The sequence below is a fragment of the Apus apus genome, chromosome 4 (genome assembly GCF_020740795.1).
Source record: "Apus apus isolate bApuApu2 chromosome 4, bApuApu2.pri.cur, whole genome shotgun sequence".
NCBI classification, from domain to species: Eukaryota; Metazoa; Chordata; class Aves; order Apodiformes; family Apodidae; genus Apus; species Apus apus.
Window position 1 is genome coordinate 19629922 of NC_067285.1, and position 25770 is coordinate 19655691.

General features: G+C 41.3%; 1 protein-coding gene across 2 annotated transcripts in view; it reads left to right on the plus strand.

Moving 5' to 3' along the window:
* The window catches only part of MARCHF8 (membrane associated ring-CH-type finger 8), an 85703-nt gene that overhangs the window by 52520 nt on the left and 7413 nt on the right, over positions 1-25770 (plus strand). Inside the window, exons 3-6 of one of the 2 annotated variants that reach the window (XM_051619658.1) lie at positions 10885-10935; positions 22113-22192; positions 22490-23335; positions 25280-25460. In XM_051619658.1, the coding sequence (XP_051475618.1) occupies positions 10885-10935; positions 22113-22192; positions 22490-23335; positions 25280-25460 (1158 nt within the window). The remainder of the gene's footprint in view (positions 1-10884; positions 10936-22112; positions 22193-22489; positions 23336-25279; positions 25461-25770) is intronic. The other variant, XM_051619657.1, reaches the window with a different exon arrangement.

The window sequence follows — 25770 nt, forward strand, 5'->3', positions numbered from 1 at the left end:
TACAGGTTGCATCCTTATCCCATGTTACTGTTTCATCAGTCCCACTCCACTGCCTGTGCTGCAAGATGCAGCTCAGCAGCATCTAATCCTTCCTCCTGCACTCTCGTCTGTCCCAGAGTGCTTATCTGGCCAAATAATCTATTTTGTCTTGTAGAGAATGCCTACACATTCTCTGATATTTCTTTGTGTGTGTGGATGCCTTCTGAAAGGCCCCTTTAAAACTAAAATCTCAGGAGGAAATTTGACATTTTGTAATGTCCAGATAAGCAATATTTCTTGCCTGGGTTTTGGCCTTGAAGAAAAATGAATTTCAAAGCAGCAGTTACTTATTCTTTAATCTAATGGAAAATACTTCAGCCATCATTTCAAAGTGGAAGAATAGTACTTACATTTAGGGGTAATTTTATATTTTGTATTTTCAAAACTACTAAAAGGAATCAGAAATAGGTTTGTGGGAGTGTGTGTGTGGACTAGGAGGTTCTGGATCAGAACCTTTTTGTAATGGGATCAGCAAGCATGTTGACAATGTGATGCCCCAGGCATAAATGCTTGCAGAATGAGGAACCTACCCCCTTAGTCAATCCTCTCTGCTCGATTTCTAGAGCCCGTGGTGAAGCCCTTCTTTTATTGCTTCAGCTTCTCACTCAGTTACACGTGTAGTACCTAAATGAAAACAACCTCCCCAGAGGTCTGACTATATCTGTTTTCAAAAGGTATACAGAAATGCCTTCAGTCATTTAGTGATTCTTTGTGGCTTTTAAAAAGTTACTTTTTAAAAAAAGAAAAGAAAAAAAAATCTTATAAAAGAGCTGCAGATTTCATAGATGTCCAGTCTGATTTCTGCAGCTAATGAATGTGTAGAGCACTGAGCATAGAATAGATTAAAACTGAGATTTTAAAATCTATCTTTGTTGAGGGTAAATTTAAAGGCAGTTTGACAAAAGCTAATCATATAAACTTCTATCCTTTTTCTGAAAATTTGAGGCAATTTCCTGTGAGGAGAAAAAACCCACCCTTGCTCAGAGCTCTAGGCAAATGAAGGGCAGGAGATTTACCGTGAATATGAGATTTATTTATAACTCTTTCCCCTTGGGAAATAAACTTTAGAAAATGCTGTGTCAGCTTGTGTGCAGGAATGCAGTACAGTCCCCAGTAGGTCAGCCAGCACTGACAGCTGCAGTTCATTTTCTGTTTCATAGGAATAAATGCGAGAGGCAGAGGAACCCCGTGATTTGTTTAATACTACTCATATAATATCATAATAATTGAGCTGATGTGTGTGTGTTTCCAAAAAAACCTCTGAAACCAAGCAGGATTTTACTGGAACTGGGGCATGAGAGTTGCAGAAAGAGTATGAGTAAATGTCTTCGTTTAAGTGGAAAAGCTTCTATTCCAATAAGCTAATGGCCCAGAGATTTTATTTTAGTAGAAAGTACAGAAGTTCCTGGGACTGCAGTGGTAAATTTAGCTCTTAGGCAGCTGCTGGCATTCAGCTCATTCAGGCACACAGAAACCTCAGCCCTCCGTATTAGAGGCTGACTGCACAGAAGTTTCCCAACCAGCTGAGGAGCTGTGCTTCTCTGGAAGGCTTCTTGTCTTCAGCTGTTAGGTTTTATTAGTCACCTGTCTGATTGCCTCAAACAGTCTTCTGCTGTAATCTGGTGATTTAGGATTACAGTGATGGGAAACAAGGTTGCCTACACAGAACATCCCTTTTTCACCTGCAGCTGCCCTGACCAGGAGTTGTAGGTGGGGGTGCTCTGAGCACAATACTCTTTAATCACACCATCTACTTCAAAAAACTTTTTTTTTTTTTTCCTCCCCCCGTTTTCCTGTTACTGTTTCTTGGCCTTCACTTTGACTGCCCTGCTGTGCTGGGTCACTGGGCTCATCCCTGCCTTATTTAGCCAATGCAGCTCCAGCAGTCCCTTCTGTAGCACTTTATTTCTTTTAGAAGAGTTCCTGCTTCTCCCTGCTGAATGTGAAGTAAATGTAGATTTTCATGTGCAAAGTCAAACAACGTTTTTCCAGTTGACTCTTATTACCATTTCTTTTTCTCTGCTTCTCATGCTTTAAGGCAAATCAGGATTTTAAAAAGTACTTTAGGTTCTGATCTGTTAAAGTGTGCCTACTACCAGTTACAGTGACTGGAATACTTTTTTCAGATCAGGATGCTGAGAATGGCTCAGTCTGAGTCTTCCCTAGACCACAGGCATTTCTTGTTGGTTTTGGTGGGATCACTGTGTCCACATGGAGTGCTGGTTTATTGCTTCCTCCAGGAAGTTAATTCATCCAAGTGTTTGTGGCTTAGCCTGCAATAGCTGGCTTGAGTCACCTGCTTACTGGTGTTCTTCTGTATGTGTGGGACATGACTGTGAGGTCTTGTTACCTAGCTATGTGTCTTTTCTTTGCTTTATTTATTTACTTTTTTAATAATCTGTTGCTTCAGCTGTCTTCGTGTAAAGACTTGTTGTATTGATCACCCCAGTTGTCTGTTGCTGAACTCTGCATTTCTGCAGCATCTTGTACTAACAGAGGACAAACTCCTGAAATAATTTGTGTTAGTGGTAGAATTCTCTGTGTTCCATAAGCCAGGATTTAACCTCTAGTGACCATGCACAAAAGCTATTGATCTGCCATTGGTTTAAATACTGCTTCACTTTTCATTTCCACCCTCTCCTTCATATTGGCATTTTGTTTGTTTTGTTGTCTGCTGCTACATTTTGAAGAAAGAAAAGACCTGATACCATCTCCTTTTCAAGAAGCACTGCTGCTGAATGCAGAACTGAAAAAAGATGTCCCTGACAGAATGGGACTCACCATTTCGCTTTCAGTGCCATTGTGGAAGACTTTCCCCTTATTCTATAGGGCCATACCATCTTTTTTTTCTTCATTAACTTACTTAAATAAAAAAGTTGAAATGACCTTCCCAAACAAACACAAATCTCTGTAGTATTTTGTTTTCATCCTGTTGGCCTCCTGTGTTGTGTTTATCTTCTCTGAAAGTAGGAGAAGTATATAAAATTTAGAGAATCTAAATTTTCAGAGCATTTGTCTTCCACCAAAAAGATTGATCTGTTTTCATTTGTGGACATAACCTATTGTGACACATATAGGCAAGAAGCTGGGAAAATTACGTACACATATACCAATGATTAATATCAGTAAACTGGATAGGATCAGCTGCTAGGTATCAATTTAGGTGGTATCAACTGATGTGCAGAGAGATGCTGAACCCTTATCCTGCTACTGTATCAGAGGCACTCTTAATGAGCAATATACAGGAAAGACTAATAGAGCACATTAAAATTCTGCATCTGTCCTTTACTTTCCCTGCATTTTCATTTTTCTTCCCTTAATATCTGTGATGTGTAGTGTGATACTTACCCTGTTTCCCCCTGTACGGTTGGAAGGTAACCAGAATCGGCAGGATATTTGCCTGTGAGTAACAGGTCCTAAAGAGCCTCTGAGTGAGAGAGTGCCAGAGTATCTGCTTGTGAGTGAGAATGCAGTATTTCTCAGCACACCCCTTGTTTGCTGGTTTCTGAAACTTGTTTATCTGTGACTCTCGGGAACCTGCACCCTCGGTTCCTTTAACACTTCTGAGTATGTTGGTATTTCAAGTGCAGCACCCCAAATGTGGAAATGAAGATAATGACTACATATTTTTAGGCTAAAAAAAGAAGTACATTTAAAGTATGTTAAATCCTCTGTGTCTGAGAGGATTTTCCAAGTTTTAGCACTATGCAAATCATAACACTGTTTTGTCAGTGAGAAATGGCCATCTTGAGTCACTGTTCACACTGGCCTGTGAGCAAAGGAAATGGTCCTGAAAGACAGACCTGTGAAAGCAAGAGACATACATTGGCTTCTTCAGGCCTGAATTTTGCAGAAATCCCTGGAATATGTGATTGCAAAAAATGTCCTGGTGGGGCTGTGCTGTGGAAGGGGGTGGTTAGTGCTGGCATGGCAGACTGAGGATGCAGCCAGGTGTTTCAAAGCACTTCCTTACCAAGTGCTTGCTGTATACTGGTACTCTAATAGTAGAATGACTTCAAATGTTCACAGCACCAAACAGTGCAGAATGCTGATAGCACCAGTAGATACTCGTTGATGTTGTTGTTGCCAGGACTGGTCTTCTGCCTGGTCCCATGTAGGCTTCCCTGGGCACACAATAGTTGGCTGCATCCCAGAGCATCACATGAGGCCCTATGTGAGACCAACTGTGCTTCCCCAACAAAATGATATAAAATGCTCTTGGGTTACTAGTTAAAGTAGTTTACTACACCTAGAGACTTTTATTTTGTGTTTATTTCTGGTACCAGTGGTTGTGTTTGGGGAAAGAGAGGGTAGTTGCTTATGTGTGTGCTTTCTGTAGGTTTTTTTCATGTTTTTTAAATCGTTTGGGTTAAATAGCAATTTGATACCTGAATTTCCTGGCTAACTGTCCTGGAACTTTGAGTGGTCACTTAATAGAACTTTTTACTAGCAAATTTATGCTTGAAAAGGTTCTTGTTCTGCAGTTTAAATGCATTACCATTTCAATGAAGAGTACTTTTACTCTCTGCTGTGAATCATCTTTCCTCCCAGAACAGTCTTTAGTTTCCATTTATTTCCATAAGAATGGTTGAATGTGTTGGTTTTTATATATATTATTTTTGTGTATTGTTTGACCTTACAAGCAATTCTTTTTTAGAAATGTAATGTGCTTAAAGCTCTCCAGAACATCACAGGTTAGATTTTTACAAAGATCTCACTCTAACCAGTGTTTGGCTAAGTAACTTGAATGGGATCTGTAGGACTTCATTCATTATTTACCTAAAATTGTGTGATCGTTTAACACTGAGTTTGAAATGCTTCAGGTCAGAATATTTTGCAAACTGAACTGATAAAAATGGGAAGAAGGAAAACTGAGGCAAAACCAAGCTGGTTTGTATTGAGTAGGTGTGACTAAACAAGTCTGATATCTGCAAGTGCTCTTTCAAGAGCTTTTGACCCTTGTTAGCAAAATTATCCTGAACACTTTCCCAGCATCATTTGGGAAGTGATTTATCTAGTTGCTATAGGGAGTATCGTTTGCCTTTATGGTCCATGCAGTCAGAAATAGGTTAATAAGCAATATTTTGAAATTAAAATGGAGGAAAAGAAGATAGATCCCTGAGCAAAAGAGAAGCAACTTGAGGTATCAAGCTGGCTTTGGGACGTATCTAGTTTTCTAGTGTTGTTCTGAACCTGGTTTTAGATTCAGGAGGCCTTTGTAACCTTGGCTAAGAGATGATTCTGTGTCTCACTGTTTTAACCGTATACTTCAATGGTATGATAAGAGCTGGAAATCTGAGAGGCTTTGTAGATTTTCTTAGCTGAGTAGAGGCAGTGAGGCACATCTATCCTGTCCAAGTTGTACACAACATGCAAACGGCGCATCCGCCTGCCACCCCACGCTGGCATGCAGCCTGGTCCTGTAGCAAGTGAGCAAACCTGCAGAGTTGTGTGGACACCAAGAAAGGCTGGCTCTTTGGAGAGTTAATCTAGGCTGCAGGCTTCCCATGTCTGTTGGCAGCTTGAATAATTCCAAATTGCCGGTTGCCTAGAGGGGCTTTTAATCTGTGAATGTTTAAAATAGTAAATTCTTTGGCATATTGACATGTGTAGTGTACCATGAGAATTCCAGCAGTTGCATTAAATGCAATTACTTCACAAAAGATGGAATGTTATTCCTTTTCATCTGTTTATAATTGCTGGCTTCAAGAGCATTTGTATCTCTCTTTCTGCTTTTAAATATATAACTTTGTTTGAAACAGCATTTTTGCTATCCCACAGGTAAGCTTAATGCATACTGCTGCCATTATCAAGAAGGGTGTATGATTTTGGTTCGTGTTTTTTGTAGTCCATGTAGTTTGTTCCCTGGGGGAAGGATTCATTTTTATGTGTTATCACATAAAGGCATGCATCCATTTTAGGCAGGTTTTCTGGCAACAGCAAGATAAGAACATCTTAAGAAAGTGTTGGATGCCAAACTTTGCAGTCTGCTTTTTTTGTTAGAAATTGGGCACGTGGCATGTGAATGTCATGTGAGCAAATTAATGTCATTTTTGTGAAATGTACCAGACTGGTGGTCCTGTGCAGAAATTAAAATTTACTCTTCCAGGTGAGGCAGCCTCAGCTCAGCAAGAGGAAGGCTTTTGTGTCATCTTCTGGCTCAAACAATTGAAGAGGGGAGAGGGACATCAGTTCTCCATTTCAAAATGGCAACTGGAGGTGCATCATCAGATGCATGTTCTGAAATGCTTTTGCCCTTCTGTTCTGGCAAGGACATCCAAGTTGTGTTTCGTTAGGGTGCCCACTTGCTGAGGCTGCCTCAAGTCTGCAGCTGAGTTTGAAGAAAGGTAATAGTGATAGACGGGGCATTTTAAGTGCTCAAGAGCAGTTATGGCTACCTGGATTGTAACAAATGAGTGGAGGGACCCTCTTCAGACTCAGGTGATAGGAACTGGTGTTTTGGGGTTCACAAGGCTTCTGGTTTGCTTGTGTAAGTTGCATAGCTGTTGTGCTTAGTGGAAAATATGTCTGTTGTGGTAGGGAATCAAGAATAAAATAACTGAATATGGAACATGAAACTGACTGAGGTGCAAGGGAGGTGTAAACTTCTAGATCTCTGAACTAAGAATCACAAAATTGTTCTGGTTGGAAAAGGCTGTTAAGATCCTCAAGTCCAACCATAACCTAACTCTGCCAACCATTAACCTAACTCTGCCAATTCCAGTGCTTAGACTGTGTTCCTAAGCTGCATATCTATGTGTCTTTTAAACACCTCCAGGGATGGTGATTCAACCACCGCCTAGGCAGCCTATTCCAGTGTTTTATTAATCTTTTGGTGAAGAAGTTTTTTCTAGTATTTAATCTAAACCTCTCCTGATGCAACTTGAGACCATTTGCTTTTGTGCTATCACTTGTTACTAGGGAGAAGAGACCAACCCCCACCTTGCTACAGCCTCCTTTCAGGTAGTTGTAGAGAGCAATGAGGTGTCCCCTCAGCCTTACCTCAGGGAGAAGTGTGGAGCAAGAGTAACCAAGGAGCGGTCGCAGAAGGAAAAATGAGCCAGCAGGTGGAGAATGGAAGATGAAGAGTCCTGCATGGAAGCAGATGTGAACTGAAGGCACTGCTGAAGGAAGGAGACAGCTCTGTTGCTCACAGTCGGAAAGACAGAAAATTCAAGAGGAATGTATAAAACAAAAGGAAAGTTAGGAGAGGGATTCAGGCAATTGCAAAGTTTAGAGAAATGTGTTGCTGTAGGAATGGGCAGCAGTTTTTCTGTTTTACAGTCATTTCCCTGCTCCTGCCTTCCTCTTTGTTTCCCCACATCCAGGCTGTGATGGGGACCTTCGAGCTGCAGCTGGCAATGAATGACTCAGGAGAAGTTACAAGTTGCAATTTTTTCCTATCTAGATTTTTTCAAGTGCCTGCCAGGTGGTTCTAGTTGAGCACGATTATTTTGAAAGACAAGATTCCCATTATCCCATACAGAAAGACTGATCTGCTAAAGAAGAGTGACACTTGCTTTAACTGGTGATAATTGTATGGTCCATGCCTGACAGATGTTGCATTTCAGACCTTTCATTCAAGTGCAAAGACCATTGCTTTTGCAAGAGGGAAGGAGAGCTTGTTTGGAGCTGTAATTATCAGACTAGAATCTTACTGTCCAATGGGAACACACTAGGAAGAGTCTCTCAAGACCTTTATTTGCTGTATATTGATAGTACCATAACAGAAGCCTAGTCTTGCCACTTCCATGTCAGTGTTAATTTGTAAATAATTAGTAGAAGATCCCAGGATGAGTGTACAGGTGATGCATATAGTATGAAAAGGAAGCTTTTGTTTGTTGACATTTAAAATAATTTTTATATATTTAACACTCTGTTCCTCATTTAGTGATTGTGCCTGCCATTAGAATCTGCTTATTCCGGGAGGTCCTTCCATGGCTTTATAACTCTTTTCTATATTAATGGCTGGAAAATATATGGCATCTTTTATATGTTGCAGTATGGGAAACACCAGCAAGCACTGGCTCTGTTTAATGGCTTCCATAGTGCTTTTTTTGATGGATAGATGTTTATTATTTTATTTGTAGAAAATAATTAAACAGCACAGCTGGACTTCATGTACTGTATTACGTAGAGGTGTTTCTGTTGCTGATTAAACTTAAAAAACTTTTTTTTTTTTCTTTATCATTTGTAGAAGCTGGAAAGCAAGCACTGCATGTTCCTTCAGTGGGGGTGCTGTGTGAGTGGTCACAGCAAACTGGAAATTGCTGTTGGTCAGTAAAACTGGGTTTTTTATCTGTTTTCAGCCCAACACATTTTGAAGTCTGCATGTATGTAAACTGTGAGACTTGGAGCAGCTGTTTCAAAAAATGTTGCTGATTAGAAGACAGGCTAAAACAGGGTAACTTGGCATCCAAGGGGTGAAGCAGTTTTATCTGGGTGATGGGACTGCTTGGCAGTAGTTGACAGGCCAATCAGACTGGAAAATGTGTGTATTATTTGCAAGTCTGTGTTGGATCTGGTAGTGGCTATTTGGTCAGTTGGCACTCCTTGAAAGTAGGGCTGTGTTGGTGCTTCTCCTTGTTGATGTAAGCAGCTCTTTAGAGACAGATTTTGGTCCAGCTGGAATAACTAAGGCAGTGGTGAATATCCTGTTGATGTTATGGATGTTCCTGATTTACATGGTAAACGAACTGGGTTATGAAGGAGGACTTAGGTGGCTAGAAAGTACTTAAATATACATGTGCATGCACTCTGTAACTGTTGAGGTTACATATAAGGTTACATATTTTTCAAGACCACTTTTTTGGTTTAAAATTATCACTCTTTCAGTAACAAAACCAACTGTTCACAGTCATCATGACTGAAAGCTCTAGTAGGTGTGTTTCCAACAGTAGATCAATAAAGATAATATGAGCATCTGTCTCCTAGAGGCTTCTGGCATCTATCAGATAAAATCAGTTCTGGGAGCAAAGGCAGGAAAATTAATTTCTGTGGCACAGCTAAGAGTATGTTTGCATCATTTACTGTTTTGTGCAAATATAGGTCTTGTACTCCAGCCTGTTTGTGCTTACTGAATTTTAGCACATACTTTTCAACATGGGTGCCTGTCTAAGTTCAGTCATGCTCCCTTGTGGGCATCTTCTTCAACTAGACAGCAGTTTTTGGGGAGCGCTGAGTTAATGTGAAGACATCTCTGCTATGTTTAATTTTGTCTTCAGGAATTTCACCCAGAAGTCTTTGACACCTAGGGCTGGATTTGAGATTGTTGCCTGTGTGGAGCTGCATGTGTTGCTTCAAGCAGACTGCCCATCTCCCTCGTTTTCCCTTGTCCCACATAACTTTGTTTACCTCCCACGTGTCCCTAGAAGGCCAAGCACAGCCTCCTTTCCCCACACCCCACACATATGCAGCGACAAGTCTTTGTGCTTCTGTTGGTCCCTTTTTGTCATAGCTTGTGAACATGTCCCTACCCCTTTTTTCTTCTTCCCATCTTCTATAGCTTCAATGAACCTTTTTTTACCCCTGTTGCTATAGTTACACTGCCTTTGATGAAACCAGCCAGGTCCTTCCCTTACAGTTAGAGCCATACTGGTTCTGGCAGTAGTCCTGTCTGATGTTTAGCTTCACATAAGCATCATGTGCATATTCTTGGACATCTTTTCATGTTTGTTTCTGTTCCAGGAATACTGTTATCTATGTAACAAAAGCTCATTGCAATCCTGAAAATCTAACTCAGTCTCAGTATGCAAATCTGGCATTCAGGTCAATTGTAATTGAGGCCACAACTCTTTCAGACTTTAAACTCATCCTTGTTGATTTTCAGTTTGACCATCAGTCAAAACTGGCAGGGGGTTTCCCGATTGCTTGCTTCTCCTCTGAACCATTATTTTGCTGTCTTCTGGGTACTCAAACTCTTACATACAGGTTATTTCTGAACGCTGTATTTGCTTCCTTATTTTAAAGGGAGGAAGTGCAATTTATATCTATCAACTGAGGCAGTGCCCAGGACTGTGTTGACAGACAACTGGTATTGTAAGTAAGGGACTGCAGGGTTTTGTAAGCACATGATGAAATTTTTGCCTTGCCTTCTCTTTTCTCAGCACAGAGCTTTGAAGTGTCTCTGGGAGATGTACTGTAGGCAGGAGTGTCTGGGATCTTGGGGATCTCAAGGTGTGGGTCATGTCCAGTTACATTTATGGTAAACTGATGTTCAAAAAGCAGGAACCCTTAAAGGATGAAATATCTTTATGAAACCTACAGTATATGTTGGTAGGAGATAGGATTGTCATCCTTGTCAGTCAGGATCTGCACACTGAGAAGTGAGTAATGGATACAGTCATCACTGCTTTCAGTATTGAGAATTGCAGCTTCTGTATTTCCCTTTTGTGTGATATTTTCAGTTTAATTCTGAGTTCCGTGGTAAATAGAAAGTTCCTTAGTAATTCTTTGTGTCCTGAAACAGCATGCATGTAGTTATTCATAATTATTTCCAGACATCTCTTTGATATTTTTGTTTTTCTTTAAGCAAGAGCTTTCAGTTTTAGTCATTGAATGTTTTCCTTTAGAGGTAGATGAAGCAGGGCTGAGAAATATCCATTGTCCTAGTATTTCTTAGTTTGTACTTATCTTGCCTATGTGGTTTTCTGCAAGGTAATATCTTGTTAAGCAAACGAAGAAATTTAGTGATTATCATAAATCAGACTGATGTCAATAGAAGCAACATCCTTAAAAGCCACAGCTGTAAGACTTTCTACATGGAATTTAGTTTCTAATACCAGCTTTAAAATATCCTCATAACTGTGATTTGTTGCTACAGTGATACTGTTCTCTCTCTTTCAGAATGAAAAGGCTTTGGGACATTCCGTGAGCCGCTCTAGTAACATCTCAAAGGTATGTTACTCGATATAACTCAGTCTTTGATACTTGGAGATACTGGGGTTTCTTTCATTTCATAACTGGGGCGATACCTGTGACAACGTGACCAGCAGAAAATGCTTCTTACGCTTCTCTGACATTGATAGTCACTCCTGAAACACTAGAAGGCTTTGGTGCTTTGCAGACTCTCTTTACAGGTCAAATGAAATGGAAGCTACAGTAGGTTTTCTCTTTTACACTTCCAGCCTCCTTGGCTTAGTAGGAGCAAGAGAGGTGACAGATGCCTGAGATCTGATCTTGGGGGGAAAATTGCTCCAAAACATCACTCGTGTATGTTCTTTTATACCATAAGCTATCTGATGTAATGTTCTCTGTAAGGTATGTATAGCTGTGCATCCCTTAATATGTATTGGATATGTGGTTAAGCATTATTTTATTGTCACTTCAACAATGAATTATTGTTAGTGCCATGAAATGGGCATGCCTATTCAAGTATTTTTAAATGTTTGCTGTTACAGGCCCTGATCTTGTAAGGGAACCCTGATGCTCTACCCACTCTAGTCACACTTCAGTATATAGCTGATGGACACATCAAAAGCACAATTGCTTTGTTATGACATTAGGAAAAAAGAATCTTCTGTCCAAGATAACTTACTACAATACATACCATACTCCTACTTCTGCATTACAAATAATATGATTTTTAATTAGCTGGAAGCCTGGCACTGTTTTGCTTACACAAGTGCAATTACTCAAAGCCTTCATGCAAGCAAGGCTGTACAGGTTTACTAGTATTTCTCATGGGTGTATAAGTCTCAACCCTTTCTTTGCCATTGTTGATGTTGCTGATAGTAGTGACTTTTAATGAGAGACTTGGTCATTATGGGTGTGACAAGCTCAAGTCCCTTTTTTTCTATTCTGAGTACTTCAGGATATAGCAAGATTTTCATGCCTATCTCCAGCAAAGGAAACAGTGGCTGCACTTATTTTAAGGCTTACATGAGCACGGACTTCTTTTACTTTGGAGCAGAAATACAAAATTACTGTGTGTCTTAGATAATAAGCACGGCAACTGTCCAGTACACAAAGTATTGACCAAGCTTGAAGGTGTTGTTATAGTGAGGTGATGTGGGATTGTGTTTTGCATTCACTATCAGAAAATGTGCATTCACAGAAAAGGTTTTGAAATAACTACCATGTAGGTATATCTTCTCATCTGAGCTTTTCTAAAATGGGACCATGCCTGTTCCTTCTTACCCTGGCTCTTCTTAAGGAACCTTAGTTGAATTTTCAGGTATTGTTCAGCAGAGATGGAAGTTTTATCATTAAGTGTGATTGTACTTTTTCCAGAGTGTCTGAAATTCAGCAAAACAAGCTGTTTGGCAGCAGCAATTTGGTACCCATGCAAAGCTGTGCAGTCCATTCTTAATTCGTCAAACTGGTAGTCTGGCAGCACAGTGGGAAGGACCTTGCACTCTGGGAAAGCTCTCCTTGGGAGTGCTGGCAAGAGAGACATCAATATTTGCATTCATCTTGAAACACTGAAAAGTTCAACACGATTGCTGTGTGTTGCAAAAGCGAAAGTTCTCAAGTGGAGTGAAACTGAGCTTTGCCAGTTCAATGGGTGAGACTTTTTGGTTGCAAACGTAAGCTTCACTGCTGCTCCTCTGTCACCTCTATGTCTGATCCATTCTATGAACCTGCTCAACTCCAGAGATGGCTTGTATCAAGGGCAAGAAGTGCATGTACCTTTGGTGAAATCATTCCCCTGATTTGCCTCATAGATCCAAATGCTGCCTTGCACATCCAGGTAGCTTGTTGCTAAGCTGCAACAATTTATTTTGCAGTCTACAGGTGTTTTGACTGTTGCAAGCAATTTGTAGAGCAAAACAGGGAAGATTATAGTAGTGGGATGCTGCATGGAAGCTTAAGTACATGGAAAAAGTTTCGGTTTGTGGTTTGTTTTTTTTTACATAGGAAAAGTGCTTTTATTTTTGTTAGGAGTAGTGGAACAGCCTGGCTAATCGGGCAGATTGAATGCATGTAAAGGAAAAAGTATGGAAATGCTTGACTGCCTGTATAGCCCTTTCTGAAATCCTCAGAGTTTGTTCATACTACACCATTTTAAGAGGAGATTTTAAACCAAAATTGAGTTTAATCAATTATATGCTGCATTTCCAGATATGTTGATGTGTGTGTGTACAGAAATAATGATCACACTTCCTGAAAATGACTGTTTCAACTATTGTTTTTCCACCCAAATCTAGCTTGCAGTGTAGCAACGTAGTAAATCTGCTGTAAATTCTTGGCAGAGGTGCTTGATTCAAAGGCTTTTTGGTGCTGATATGTCGTAATGAACTCACTGTGATCATTACTGTGCATCTTTCCACTGCTCTCAGTTGCAGAGTGCAAAGTGAGTGGAAATGACTGAGTCAGAGCTTAGCCTCTAGCCAAGAGAGGATGTTGTGTTACTCGGTGTGACCAAGGAAAAGCAGTGCCCCAGGGCTAAAAGTGATCAAGGAGAGAGGCAGACAGATGGTGCCACTGAAAATTAGATTAGCTGGTAGAGACAGCAGGACTTCTTTGAACATAGATCTAGAGTGTTTGGGCCAGGTGGAGCTGTCCCTTGGAAGGAGGGGGCAAAAAGGTATTCTCCAGGAGGCATATGCTAAGAGAGGTTGAAGAGATGCTAGTACATGTGGCCGGGCCAAGAAAAAACAGTCACCTGAATACTTAACTAGGGATGCAAGCCAAAAACAGCAGAAAAAGGAATAGGGAGTAAGATGTAGGAGGATCTTCATATGGTGCTGTTAGGTTTTGTGCAGTCTGTTGCACACTGGGGGATGTGGCATTCCTCCAGGCCCTTCCTTACTTTTTTTGGTGTGTATGTATCAAACATGCCTTTTAAATCTGCTCCACATGAACTGTTTGAATTTCTGGAATCTGTTCTATGTTGTGTTTGGTTTTGTGGTGTTGGATTTTTTTTTTCTTTCAGTTTTTTATTCCTTTTTTGTGGTAATTTTGTTTTGTTGGTGGTTTTTGTTGTTGTTGTTTTGGTTTGTTTTTTGTTTGTTTGGTTGGTTTTTTAATTTAAAAAATTACAGTGTTCAAGGCAGGTTGAATTGATTTAGTCATGGGACTAGACATGGCCAGATTCCCAGTTTGCCCTGTTCAAGTGCAGTGATGCTGATTGAAATACTCACAGTTGGCACAGGTTGGATCTGGTACAGCTCAGATCCACAGTTCAACTGTTTACTCAAAGCCAGCATTTCTGCCAAGAAGCCACTGTTCACTAGTAAGTGCCTTGGTCATACAAACTACACAGAGAAATAATTAGCTTCATAGAAGCTTCATCCTCTAAAATATAGATGAAATTTACCCTAAAACACAGCTAGTCACAGCTGAAAAAGAATTTTCACAGCGGTGGTAATTCATGCCTTGTGCTCTTAGATAAAGGAATTGTGCTTACAAGCAGATAAAACAAGGTCACTAACGAAGCTGATCTGTAAACAGTTATCTTCAAATTGGTGAGATTGTTTAGCTTTAAAGTGTCTGATATATCATGAAACTGATGTTTTGATTTATGGAAATATCTTCAGGTCATCTGTGTGCTGTTCCTGTCATCTGATTGCTCTGGAGGGCTAATTTTAGCGTAATGGGGAAGCACTTTGTAGTCTTATTTTCCTGTCCCTCTAAGGGGTAAACTTTGAAAATGCTAATACTGGGGTCACAGCAATGGAATCAAAAGTGCACTCCTTAAAATGTAATGGTTTGTCTTCTCTGAAGGCCTGTACAGTCTTTATCTTTTGAGCAGAAGCATGCTGTAAAGTATTAAATTATTCTTGGGCTGAATGGCAGCCAGTGCAGACATGAAGTGGTAGCCTAAGCTTGCTATGAAATTTAAAATCCATTTAGGCTGTTCATCAGCTTGGAACAGATTTAGAAAAGCATATGAATAGACAAGTTCACTGATGCCTGACGCTTTGATGGATTCACTGAGCCTTCATCTGTAGAAAAGCACTCCAGGTTTTCCAGTCACAGAGCTTAGCTATCCTGTAGTCTGTCAGATGACCAAGGCTTACTGCAAAGCACTGCTGCTCAGAGATGTTCAGTTATGTTAGCTGGGGGTAGGGAAAGAGAAGTTGCTTCAATAAAAATAATTTTCAAAAATCCTTCTACTGAGCTACTGGGGAAATGAAAAAAAACAGGAAAAGTTGTAGAATTGTAGAGTGTGAAGATTAAGGTATGTTCTTTTCCCTATCCACAATAGCAAGTAATCTCAAAACTCATGCACAGTGCAATTGTGTTCATCAGGAAGGTGACAGTGTCCCTGTGCTGTGGTAAATCCTCTCTCCTGGAGCTGGATTCTTGCTTTATACAGTTATGAGGGCACCCTATGAAGGAGGAACCTACAGAAATTTCCTTTCCTCTTTTGTTCCTTCAGTCCATTCAAGGTATTTTGAGAAAGATTTTAAAGTCAAAGAGATAGGATTTATTATTATTATTATTATTCTTTTCCCTGCAGAACCTATGCAGTTGTTACTGGGTTTAGTCAACATTAATCCTGTGCTATAAGCAGGCTGAGTTATGCTTGGGGAGATTTTGAAATTATAGATAGCCTCCTTTCTCTAGTGCTTTCAGCTCTGGTATCTCTAGAGAAAGTCCATGCCAGAATCCTATTTAGATTTCTTTAGGAAGAATGAGGGGAAGCTGACTTCACTCCTGATTTCTAGACATAATTTAATTTTAGTCATATACGTTATTTAAAGTATGGAATAAAGTTCTTCCAGCAGCTGACTGCTCATTCCTCTCAAATTATTGCCAAAATTATATGATGGAATTAATCACCCTGAAAATATGGGCCTCTTTCCCATACCTTTTACCCCTTCCTCCCCACAGTTTTTTTTAACCACTCTCCATTCTAATAAGGTGTCTTATTCCAGCTAAAACCACTTGATTTTAATATGCTCTGAAAGTCTAAGTGAACTGAGTCTGGTAGGAATTTAATGGAGAAGACCAGAAGTTACTAATATTTGATCCTGCCATTTTGGTATTTAGGAAATGCTTTCAAAAACAGCTTGTCAGCCAGGCTGTCTGCCCTTCACAACATCAGTCTGTCCATAGGTGCCCTGTTCTGGCTATCTCAAATATCAGGTTAGTATACTCAGCATGGCTGGTTGACCTGGTTGCACTGCTGCTTAAGTGTGCTAGTTCAGCTGGAGGCCTCCTTTGGCCTTTGTGCAGTGAAACAACCATGTCTGTTCCACACATGGGTGCTGCAGACTTTACAGCTGCAGTGCATTGGAGTGAGAGCCCTCAGCCAGTGCAGACGTGGAATATGGCACTTGCTGAAAACATAAAAAAATATATATGTTGCATCCTGGTGGATGGCTGGAGCCGAGCAATTATATTTGTTCTGCAGTGGTTTGAGAGTAATGGTGGATTAATCCCTTGGGTTTAATCAAGACCTCCCTGCCCGCCTTCAGCCCAGGCTCAGGACTTGTTAGCAGAGCAGGCAGAATAGAATTTTGCCACTGTGGATGAGATGGGGCTGGGAGTGCACCTGTCAAAGGGAGGGGAGGTGAATGGGACAGGGATGAACAGAGTTTGATTCTCTGAGTCCGGAGGGCTGGTCCTTCACAGTGCCTCGCAGTGGCACTTGGTGCCTTTTTTTCACAAGACCTGCATCACTATTGTTTTCCTTCCTAGATCACTGTCTGTACCCAGACCCTGCCAGACAAACTGGTGTGAGATGGTTGGTCTTGATTGCTGTGGTGTAAACTAAGAAGGTAGCAGAGCTTGGGGCTTTCACTGTCTCTGGAGATGTACCATGCAGGATAAGTGCCTGCCGTGTCCGTGTCTAGCAGCAGCCTTGCCTTCTTAGTACACGTTGAAATAGGCTCTGTGCGAGAGAGATAAAATAGCTCTTGGGCAATGCGTTCTTCTAAAAAACAGGGTGTGGTAACTGTCCTCTAATTCTGTCTTGCCCATGTGTTTCTGCCATGTTCATCGAGTTGTGTCAATACCAGGAGAGAGAAATCTGATACAAAACAAAACTCCTATTTGCGCGTTGCAGGTATCAGCACTCTGATCTCCGTGCTGAGGTGAGAAAGCATCACAGGACAGGGTGTCGCTTGGGATGGGGGGTGTGATAAAAGGTGGTAGGTGTTGATCACTGGCTGTGCTTGGGAAAGGACAACTCAGGGCAGTGAGTGGTGGGAGATGTCTCCACTTAGCCAACACTTGCTATGATTAGCTGTGTCTACTAGTCCCCAGAGCGACTGGTGGTAGTTTGAGTTGGCTCAGTGGAGATGATCATTACTGTGTTCCCATAGTTCTTATGGGGAAAAAAGGCAGACAGAAACTGCTGCAGTGCTCTAGTGGCACTTCAGATACGGTTTAGCATCAGTATTTTTGACAGTAGGTGCAGCTACCTTTTAGGATTTTTATTATTGCTCTCTCTCTTTTTTTTCCTTTTTTTTTTTTTTCTTTTTTAATCCCAGCAGAAGAATCTTGAAATGGGTTCATCACAGTGTAAAATAAAGGCAAACCCATAATCAAAATTTCAGGTTGAAATTTGGGTTGTGGAGTGTTTGACTCCTTGCTCTGTTATTATGTTTGTATTTGTGTAAGTTCCTTGTGCTGCAGTTCTTCCTGAGTACATAAACTTGTTCTTTTCTCTAACTTTTTTGCCCAAAGAATAGGTGTTGCTCCATTATTAAATGTGTAGTGCTTAGTGTGTTGGCTTCAGGTCCCTAGAAGAGACTTCTGGGTGTTTTTGTAGCATCCCTAGTAGGGCCACAGTATTGGTCCTACTCATGTGGCATCTAGAAATTATGAAGTTTGAAGGTGTGGGACAGAACCTTTATTTGCTTTCTGCAGACTTCCAATCAGTGGAGAAATTCTTCTGTAGTTAAATTGTTCTTTTTACCTTTGATGAATAACTTAATAAGGTTTTTAGAATGTGACAGGCCCTGGTCTTTACATTGAGGTATAGTTGCTAGTACTGAAGTGCAGCCCAGAGTGAGACAACAGTAGCTATATGCAGAAGTGCCATCTCAGATGGCATCTCAGATAAGCAGGTTATCTTGAAATTTACCCAAGCCATTGCTGTGCTCACTATGGCTCACTTCAAAGATGACTTTGTTTTCCAAAGCAGAGTGGGTTATTTCCTTTTCACTGTGCAGCGTGAGTCAAAAGTAGGTATTCAGAAATGCAGATCACAGTGTTCCTGGAGTGGGGGCAGAATGAGAATAGCTATGGCAGCATGTGTATATATAGAGAGATGTACAAATATGTACATATATACAAGTGCATACATATACATATATATAAAGTTATATATATCTTCTTGATGGCAACCTTCCAGAGAGCTGTAGGCTTCCAGGGATAACTGCCTGTAATTAAAACAGGGAGTTGCTGTAATTATCTAAACACCACTGCAGAATGCCACAGTGACCTCACTGAATTGCATTAGATGGGAATGTCAATATACATAATTAACTATTGACCTTTAGTCCTGAGCTATTTTAGGCAACCAGTCTGGCTGTACAGGGTAACTTTCTAGCACATAGGTCCTAGGGCTTGTCGTTGGAGGTGATATTCCTCCATGCAAAGGGCATGAAAGTCTGCAGGGATTCAGCAAGTGGTTCTGGAGTAGAAGGGTCTAAATCAGGCTGTCAAGGCTTAGGCCCATCAATTAATGAGCATGGCAGAAACCCCTTATGGCAAGGAGTGCTTTAAAACCTACTACTGCTGTCACCACCTTAAATAGCCAACCAAAGGTGCTGCTACTTGGGAGGCTGCTGCTGGAGCAGTAAGGTTGGTGTGTGTGCCAGAGGCTACAGAGTAGTGAAGGCTTTGCTTATTTTCGCAGCCTCTTCAGAGCTGAGCCTTGTCTGGGAGCAACAGCAGAGCACTAAGTTAGCTGGATCTGCCTCTCTTGCATTCATACATCATGTTGCCTCTTGGCTCCTTTGCCAAGTTCTGGCCCATGGTTGTGCCAGTGTTTCTTCATTTCTGTGGCATCTCTCTGCCTGGTAGCTGCTGTGTGTGAGTCAGTAAATCCAGCTGAGCTGTGTGGGCTGGCCTCTGCTTCTAGGACTGGAAGAACTTACTTCTTGGGTTCTTGGCAGCAGTTTTCATGTTACTGTGCTCTTCTCTTGTCAGTGAGTTGTGCCTTGCCATTTGAGGCTCATTGCTCTAACCAACTCCTGTTCCTCTGGCAGCTGAAGCTAGGGAAATGACTGGCATTAAACAAGCTCATTAAAATAAGTGCTTAGTTTTACCTTGCCTAGCTACCCTAATCTGATTTGCAGTGCAGCTGTGTAAGTAGTTTCATGAGCAAAAAGCATGGGAAGGTAGGCAAAGAGTGGGAGACTGGAGGCTCAATGAACCATGGCTTGTGGTGTTACCCACAGTTTATGTTAGCTTAAATAAGGGTGGATGTAAGTTCCTCCACTGTTTTGTTGTTCCACTTTGTGGTGCCTTTCAAAGTGTGTTACCTTCGGTTCATATTTTGGTTGTATTTGCATGATGTATAAAGATGGAGCAAAGACCTCCTGTATTGAAGAAGGAAGATAGGAGGAAAAGGAAATGTGCTTGAGATGTGAGGTTTTTGCAAACAGTCCTGAAACAGAATAGTGAGCTTGAAATGCAAATGAAATTCCATAATTTCTTGTTTGTCCCAGCCTTTTGATTTCTTAAGCTGCAAGACTTTTACATTGTCTTGGTGCCAGGCAATTGGATCAAAAAACCAGTAACACGGTTGGCAAAGGAAAATTTTTGATTATTGAATCTGGTCATATCTGCTATTAAACAGGCACATCATACATACCACTGTCTTATTTTGGAAAGCTTCATTGCTACAGTGAAGGAGAGAGTGGATTCATTATAAGCAGATTATCTTCTGTGATTTGCTCATAACATATAACCTAAGACAGATTTATTAACTGATTTGTGACTTCAGTTCAAGCAATACGTTGCTCTGCTTCCATGGCAGAATGGGACATGCTGTTTTACTGGTTCAGTATTTTCTTTTTAGAAGATTGCTAAATATGCCTTTTAAAATAATTTGTTATTTGAGTTTTAACAATTTTCATTAGCATAATTGTAGCAGCAGATTATAGTGTGTCAGGTCTTTCACTAACTTGTCAGTCTTTCTTTAAATAAATGTAATTACTATACAAACTAATTTTAAAATGCAGGATTTGAAGGTGGAGAGGTTAACCATCAAATAAAAAGCAAATTTTCAAGTAATACTTGAATTCACTTCACTATGATCAGCATCCTATATCATTAGCGTGTGCAAATGTTGTAAAGTGTAAAAAACTATACTTTCCAGGATAAAGCAAGTAATTGATCTTTAAGTCTTTAATCTGTTTTGTCACAATCATAACATAGTTCATTTTGCTTTCTGGCCCAAGGTTGTTCTCTGGGTCTTTATTCTGTGTATGTACATAGCTGGGTAGGATGGGAAATCATTTACAGCGTCTTCCTACAGATCAAGAGGTGTGTTTGAGTCTTGCCCTAAACTCTTGAAGACCCAGCTGTAAATGGATACCAGATTTTTCAGGCTCCATGTGCCTGAGACACCCCAGTGGGAGGCTGGGCACATCGGTCTTTATAGTGCTGTTGGTTAGAAAAACAAAACCTTGACAGAGGAGTCCTGAAACATGGCAGATGATGTTTGTATCTGTATTTATAAAGTAGTGTGTGTCCTAGTATACCCACCTTGTCACACACAGAGGAAAAAAAAAAAAGTATACTGTGTGATAAGGAATGTTGCTTTTGCTAGGAGAGTTTAAAAGCCTGCACTGGTCTTGTTTAAATATACCATAGGGACTTTTAATAAATTATGTACAGAATTTAAGAGACATGAGACAACGGTGTGTGTTGCACCATGACCAGAGAACATCAAAGCAGTGGTGACTGAGCTGGCTCTGGCATCTCAGGCTGCCATACAGTGCTGGGCACAGCATGGTTCTGTGCCAGCACACCTTTTGTGACCTGAGGTCTCTCCTAGACTGGCTTTGGGCACTTGCCCAGCCCAGGTCTGTGCTGGCTGTGCTGGTTTTTGTGCAGCCCAGTCTGGTGCTGATGCTTCTGTTCTGCTGATTGTATTATTCCTTTTTGGGTTTCAGGATTCTTGCTTTGCAGATCAAAGAAGCTGTTAACCTTTGTTTGAATTTTGAAATGTGAGCGGTGTTTTGCAGGGGAGGGTGAGCAGCACAGCCTATCCAGCAACTGTGGAGCATGGAAGAACCAGGTTTAAAGATTCTCAACTATGAGGTTATCAACACAAGTTTGCTCCTCACCAAAACCTCTAGGAAGAGTTCAAAAGTTTCTGTTAGTGACCCACAGAGTATAGGGGCAGAAAAGGCCTATAATAGTAGCCCATGTAGTCCGAACTCTGACTCAATTACTGTTCTTACCATACTGATTTTAGAGGCTTGTCTATTAAGTGTTAAATATGCCAACAGCTTATTTTTGTGTGTGTGTGTGTTAGTTCAGCTGAATTCTGAATTCTTCAGTCCTACACCTCATCTCCAGGTGGAAGACCCTGTCAGAGTAAAAGCAGGATGAAAGGCCATGCAAAGTACAAAGAGTACTTCAGAGAACAGTCTGGTGTGGCAGATGGTGCTCATGTGCATATGCTAGTATGGAAAATAAGTCCTCAGAGTCTGAGTTACTGAATTACTACTGATGGTTCTGTCTTGTGAAAAAACAAACAAACAAAACTAACAAAAAAACAAACCCACAACCAAAAAACAAGGCTCTAATCTCTTGTCATCATTGTAAGTGGAAGGGTTGGCTATTATGTGGTAGCTAAATTGCGGCTAGTCTATACATACACCTCCATCTAATTATTCTAATTACTGTAGCATTGCTCATTTCCTGAGCTATTGTTCTGTGCAATGTTTGACAGCTGGCAGGTTCTGCTCCAGAGATGGCTGCATTTGACCGTGGGGAAAATGTTTCTGTTCAGATTATTACTTTCCAAGGATGAAGCTGTGTGACCTCCCTTTTTAGCATTTGACAGTAAAGTCACTTTCTTGTAACAAGCCCTTAAATATCTGATGTAGAATGGTATCTCACTCCATATGCTATGTCTAACCCTGAAGGCGATTGCTGTGCATACCAAACTCTTCCAACTTATGACTTGCTGTTTGTATGTTTTAATTTCACTGCAGGCTGGAAGTCCAACCTCTATCTCTGCCCCTCATAGCTTCTCTCGGACATCTGTTACACCATCCAACCAGGACATCTGCAGGTAAAGGGGGTTGTTTGCATGGCTACAGTGAGGCTCATGCGAGGTTCAAAGAGAAAACAAAACTGAAAAAGCACAGGTATTGGGAAGTAAGCGGTGTGGGGTTCCCATTTGAAGTGTCCCATTTGTTTGACTCAACTGCTGTCTAACACTGCTTCATTGAATCCTATTGACTGACCCCTGTTACGTTTGCCATTCCCACACTAGCCGTAATTCTCATTTCTTCACTTTTAATTATATATGTTCTCTTATGTAATTGTTTTTACTTTCTGTGCTTTTATTCCACTGTTCTGCATGCAGTTCCAGTGCAGTGTTTTCTGAGTGTTGTCATCACAGTCCAGTGCAGTCTGCTGTTGTCTTGAAAAATCCTCACTGCCAGAACCCTCTGACACAAGGGGTCACTGTGACAGTAATCTGTCAGGACACGTTACATACAGCAAAGAGAAACTCCCATGGGCAGGATCGGGGCCAGGCACTCGGGTCTGCTAAGAACGTAAAGCCCACCCGCACTCTGAAATTCTCCAAATCCCTCAATGACGTGGACCAGAAGGCGCAGAGCACCAGTGAGTGCTTTGACTATGTGGAGCGGACATGCTCAGAAGGCAAATTGACCCCTACTCAAGGGCAGTGTTCAAGGATTAACAAATTTCATCTTAAAGAAAGGAAGCCGCAGAATCTCAGGCCTCTTTCTTTTAGCAATTCTAAGCGCTCCTACATCACTTCCCTTTCCAACTACTCAAGTGCATCAGGGGGAGCAGAGAACAACAACGCTGTACGTATCCCCCTGTTGGAGGACAAAGTGGACCATGACACCTCAAGGAGCAAAAAGCTGTTGCGTTACCTTTTTTCCTTCTCCCACACCTCCAGCACCAGCAGCCTGCATAAGTTCCATGAACTGGAGAGCTATTCCAGTCACTTCCAACCTGAGAAATCCTCCAGCGTGCTGGTGGAAAGCACGGACTTCTGCTCTGATGATATGGGAGACGATGACGTCTTTGAGGACAGCACCTCAGTGAAATTAAAAACAAAAGAGCAGCGGGCACCACTCTGTTCAGTTGAGAAGGACAGTGACCTTGACTGCCCTTCTCCCCTCTCAGAAAAATTACCCCCTCTCTCCCCTGTGTCCACATCGGGGGATACCTGCAGGTTGGTTTACCAGAGAACCACCTACCTTTGAGCCCTCCCCTGTGCGGTGGTGACCGTTCTGCTTTCCCCTGCATTTGTGCTGTTTCTGTCTTTCTTTCACCCTGTCACCTTGCTTTAATCTGTAGCATTGGAAGCATGCAGCCTTCTCTCTGCTGTCCTGCTTCCCTCCAATGCATTTAACAAGGCTACTAAGCAAAATATTTTCCTTTCGAGTCAAATAAATTGCCTTGCAATTTATTTCAGATTTGGGGTTGTGAGATTGTTTTTCTCTTATCAGTGCCCAAACTGGGAATATCATGAGAGAATCAGCTACGCACAATAAAGGGCAAGCTGAACATATCTTTGCTTTTACTGAGCAGTATGTTGTCCTGGTTTGGGTCAAAGGGTGGTTTGGCTCAAAGGGTGGGGAGTCATGAGGAAAAGCGGCTGTTTGAACGTGCTTCTGAGATCAGGTCAACATAGCTTAAGATTTATTTTTTTTTCCTCCCCATTTTTTTCTCACACATTGTATTCCACCACACTTATTTATAAAGGGCTTTCTGGATGTTGTAGTTGAAAGAGGGATCTGAGCACTGGGTGTTAGGAGTGGGTCTGTATGATGTGCACAGTGTGAGGTCCAAAAAGGATGGGTGTCCTTGTTCCAACTACAAAGGATTAATCACATGCACAGCTGGTGGGAACAGACAGGTCTGGACTGCCTTTGTGGTGACTTGTCTGCAGGCCTGCCCCATCCCAGCTCCAAAATGTGGCTGAGGAGCAGGAGCCACCAAGTACAGAAGCAAATTTCCCATCTCTCTACCTAGGATTTTACTATCCTAATCTTTCTCCCCCTGACAGCACTTTTTGAAGCTGGCTTTGTTACTACTTGCCAGTATTAACTGATTTCCCTCCTCATTACCAGCAAAATCTAGTTCTGTACTGGCTTGTCATCAACAAGGCACTCTTGTAATCCACCCACTCCTTCATTTCCGCTTGCCAGTTACCAGCAAGGTTGCAGGAGGCAAGATGCTACACATCAGTAAGAGGTTTCAGTAATAAGACAGGGATGGCAGCATGCCAGGACATACTTCACAAATGCTTAGTAACTTACATTCATTCCCTGAGCTCCTTACCCACCCCTCTTTCAATTCATGACCTCTTCCACAGGGTTAGAGGACTTAGTGATGTTTTATGCATCCCAAGGGTTATGTATAATTTGAAGCTGGAAATCCAATGCCTGCCGGCACCTGGTAGTAACACTGTATCAGGTGTCCTTGTTGTCTGCACAGTTAGGCTGTGAGGGAAATGGGGAATTTTGCAGAGCTGATACTTCCTTAGTGGCTCCTGCAAAGTAACAATGGGATAGCAAAACCGCTAGTCTATTTAGAGTAGGTGTATTCTGGGGATATTCAGTGCTGTAACTTTGCAGTGTGGATCTGTCTTTTAGCCATTGCACTAGAAAGAATAACTTATTTTGTGCAAAATCCAGGCTGCCTTCATTATAGTAGGGTGGGCTGTTTCATGATTGGATTGGGAATTTAGTTTTATCTCCTTTTTCAGATTGTAATACATGAGTAGCTGTACCTCTCTGCATATTTTGTCTTGAGAATTGCTGTCTGATCTCTTTAAATGCTATTTTCAGTTAAGTGCTGTTGTTCTAGATTAAGTGTTGTCATTTCTTACCCTGTTTTTTCTTTTGGATACTGCATTTCTGTAGGGTTCTGTGTGTCCACCTCATCTGTTAGAAAGCAGCTCTTTAGCAGTGTCTGCATTCAGTTATTTTGTGCCTGTTTATGTGCTTGTGCAGCAAGGGAGTTCTTCAGTTTTAGCTCCTTTATGGAACACATTCCTTTGCTATGTATGTCTCAGGGTCCTCAATGGAAAACTGTGTGTGATCACAGAATTTACATGTCTCTTCCACATTGCTTCCTCTTTTCCTAATGAGTAGCTTTGCTTCCAATTCAGGATATGTCACTGTGAAGGAGATGATGAGAGCCCTTTGATTACCCCCTGTCACTGCACGGGAAGTCTTCATTTTGTGCACCAAGCCTGCCTGCAGCAATGGATCAAGAGCTCAGATACACGATGCTGTGAACTGTGCAAGTATGAGTTCATCATGGAGACAAAATTGAAGCCTTTGCGAAAGGTAGGCACGAGACCTGATTCCCCAAGGAAATGCTTCATTAAATACAGGTCCAATCTGAAAAGATGTAGTCCTTGCCCATGTGCCTGCAGCACCTCCCATCTATTTATCGCAATTTTGTGCCTCCTTAGTGAGTCTGGTTGCTTTTGTATAGGTGCAAAAGGATTTAAATTAACACACAGCCTGGCAAATTCAACATCTGTGAAATACAGCTCTGAGAGTTAGCTATTGTAGCCTGGCTGCTCTGTGTGTAAATATGGAGTTTTGTATTACTGTTACCTGCTGTAGTTTTCTGCTCCAAAATCCACATGGC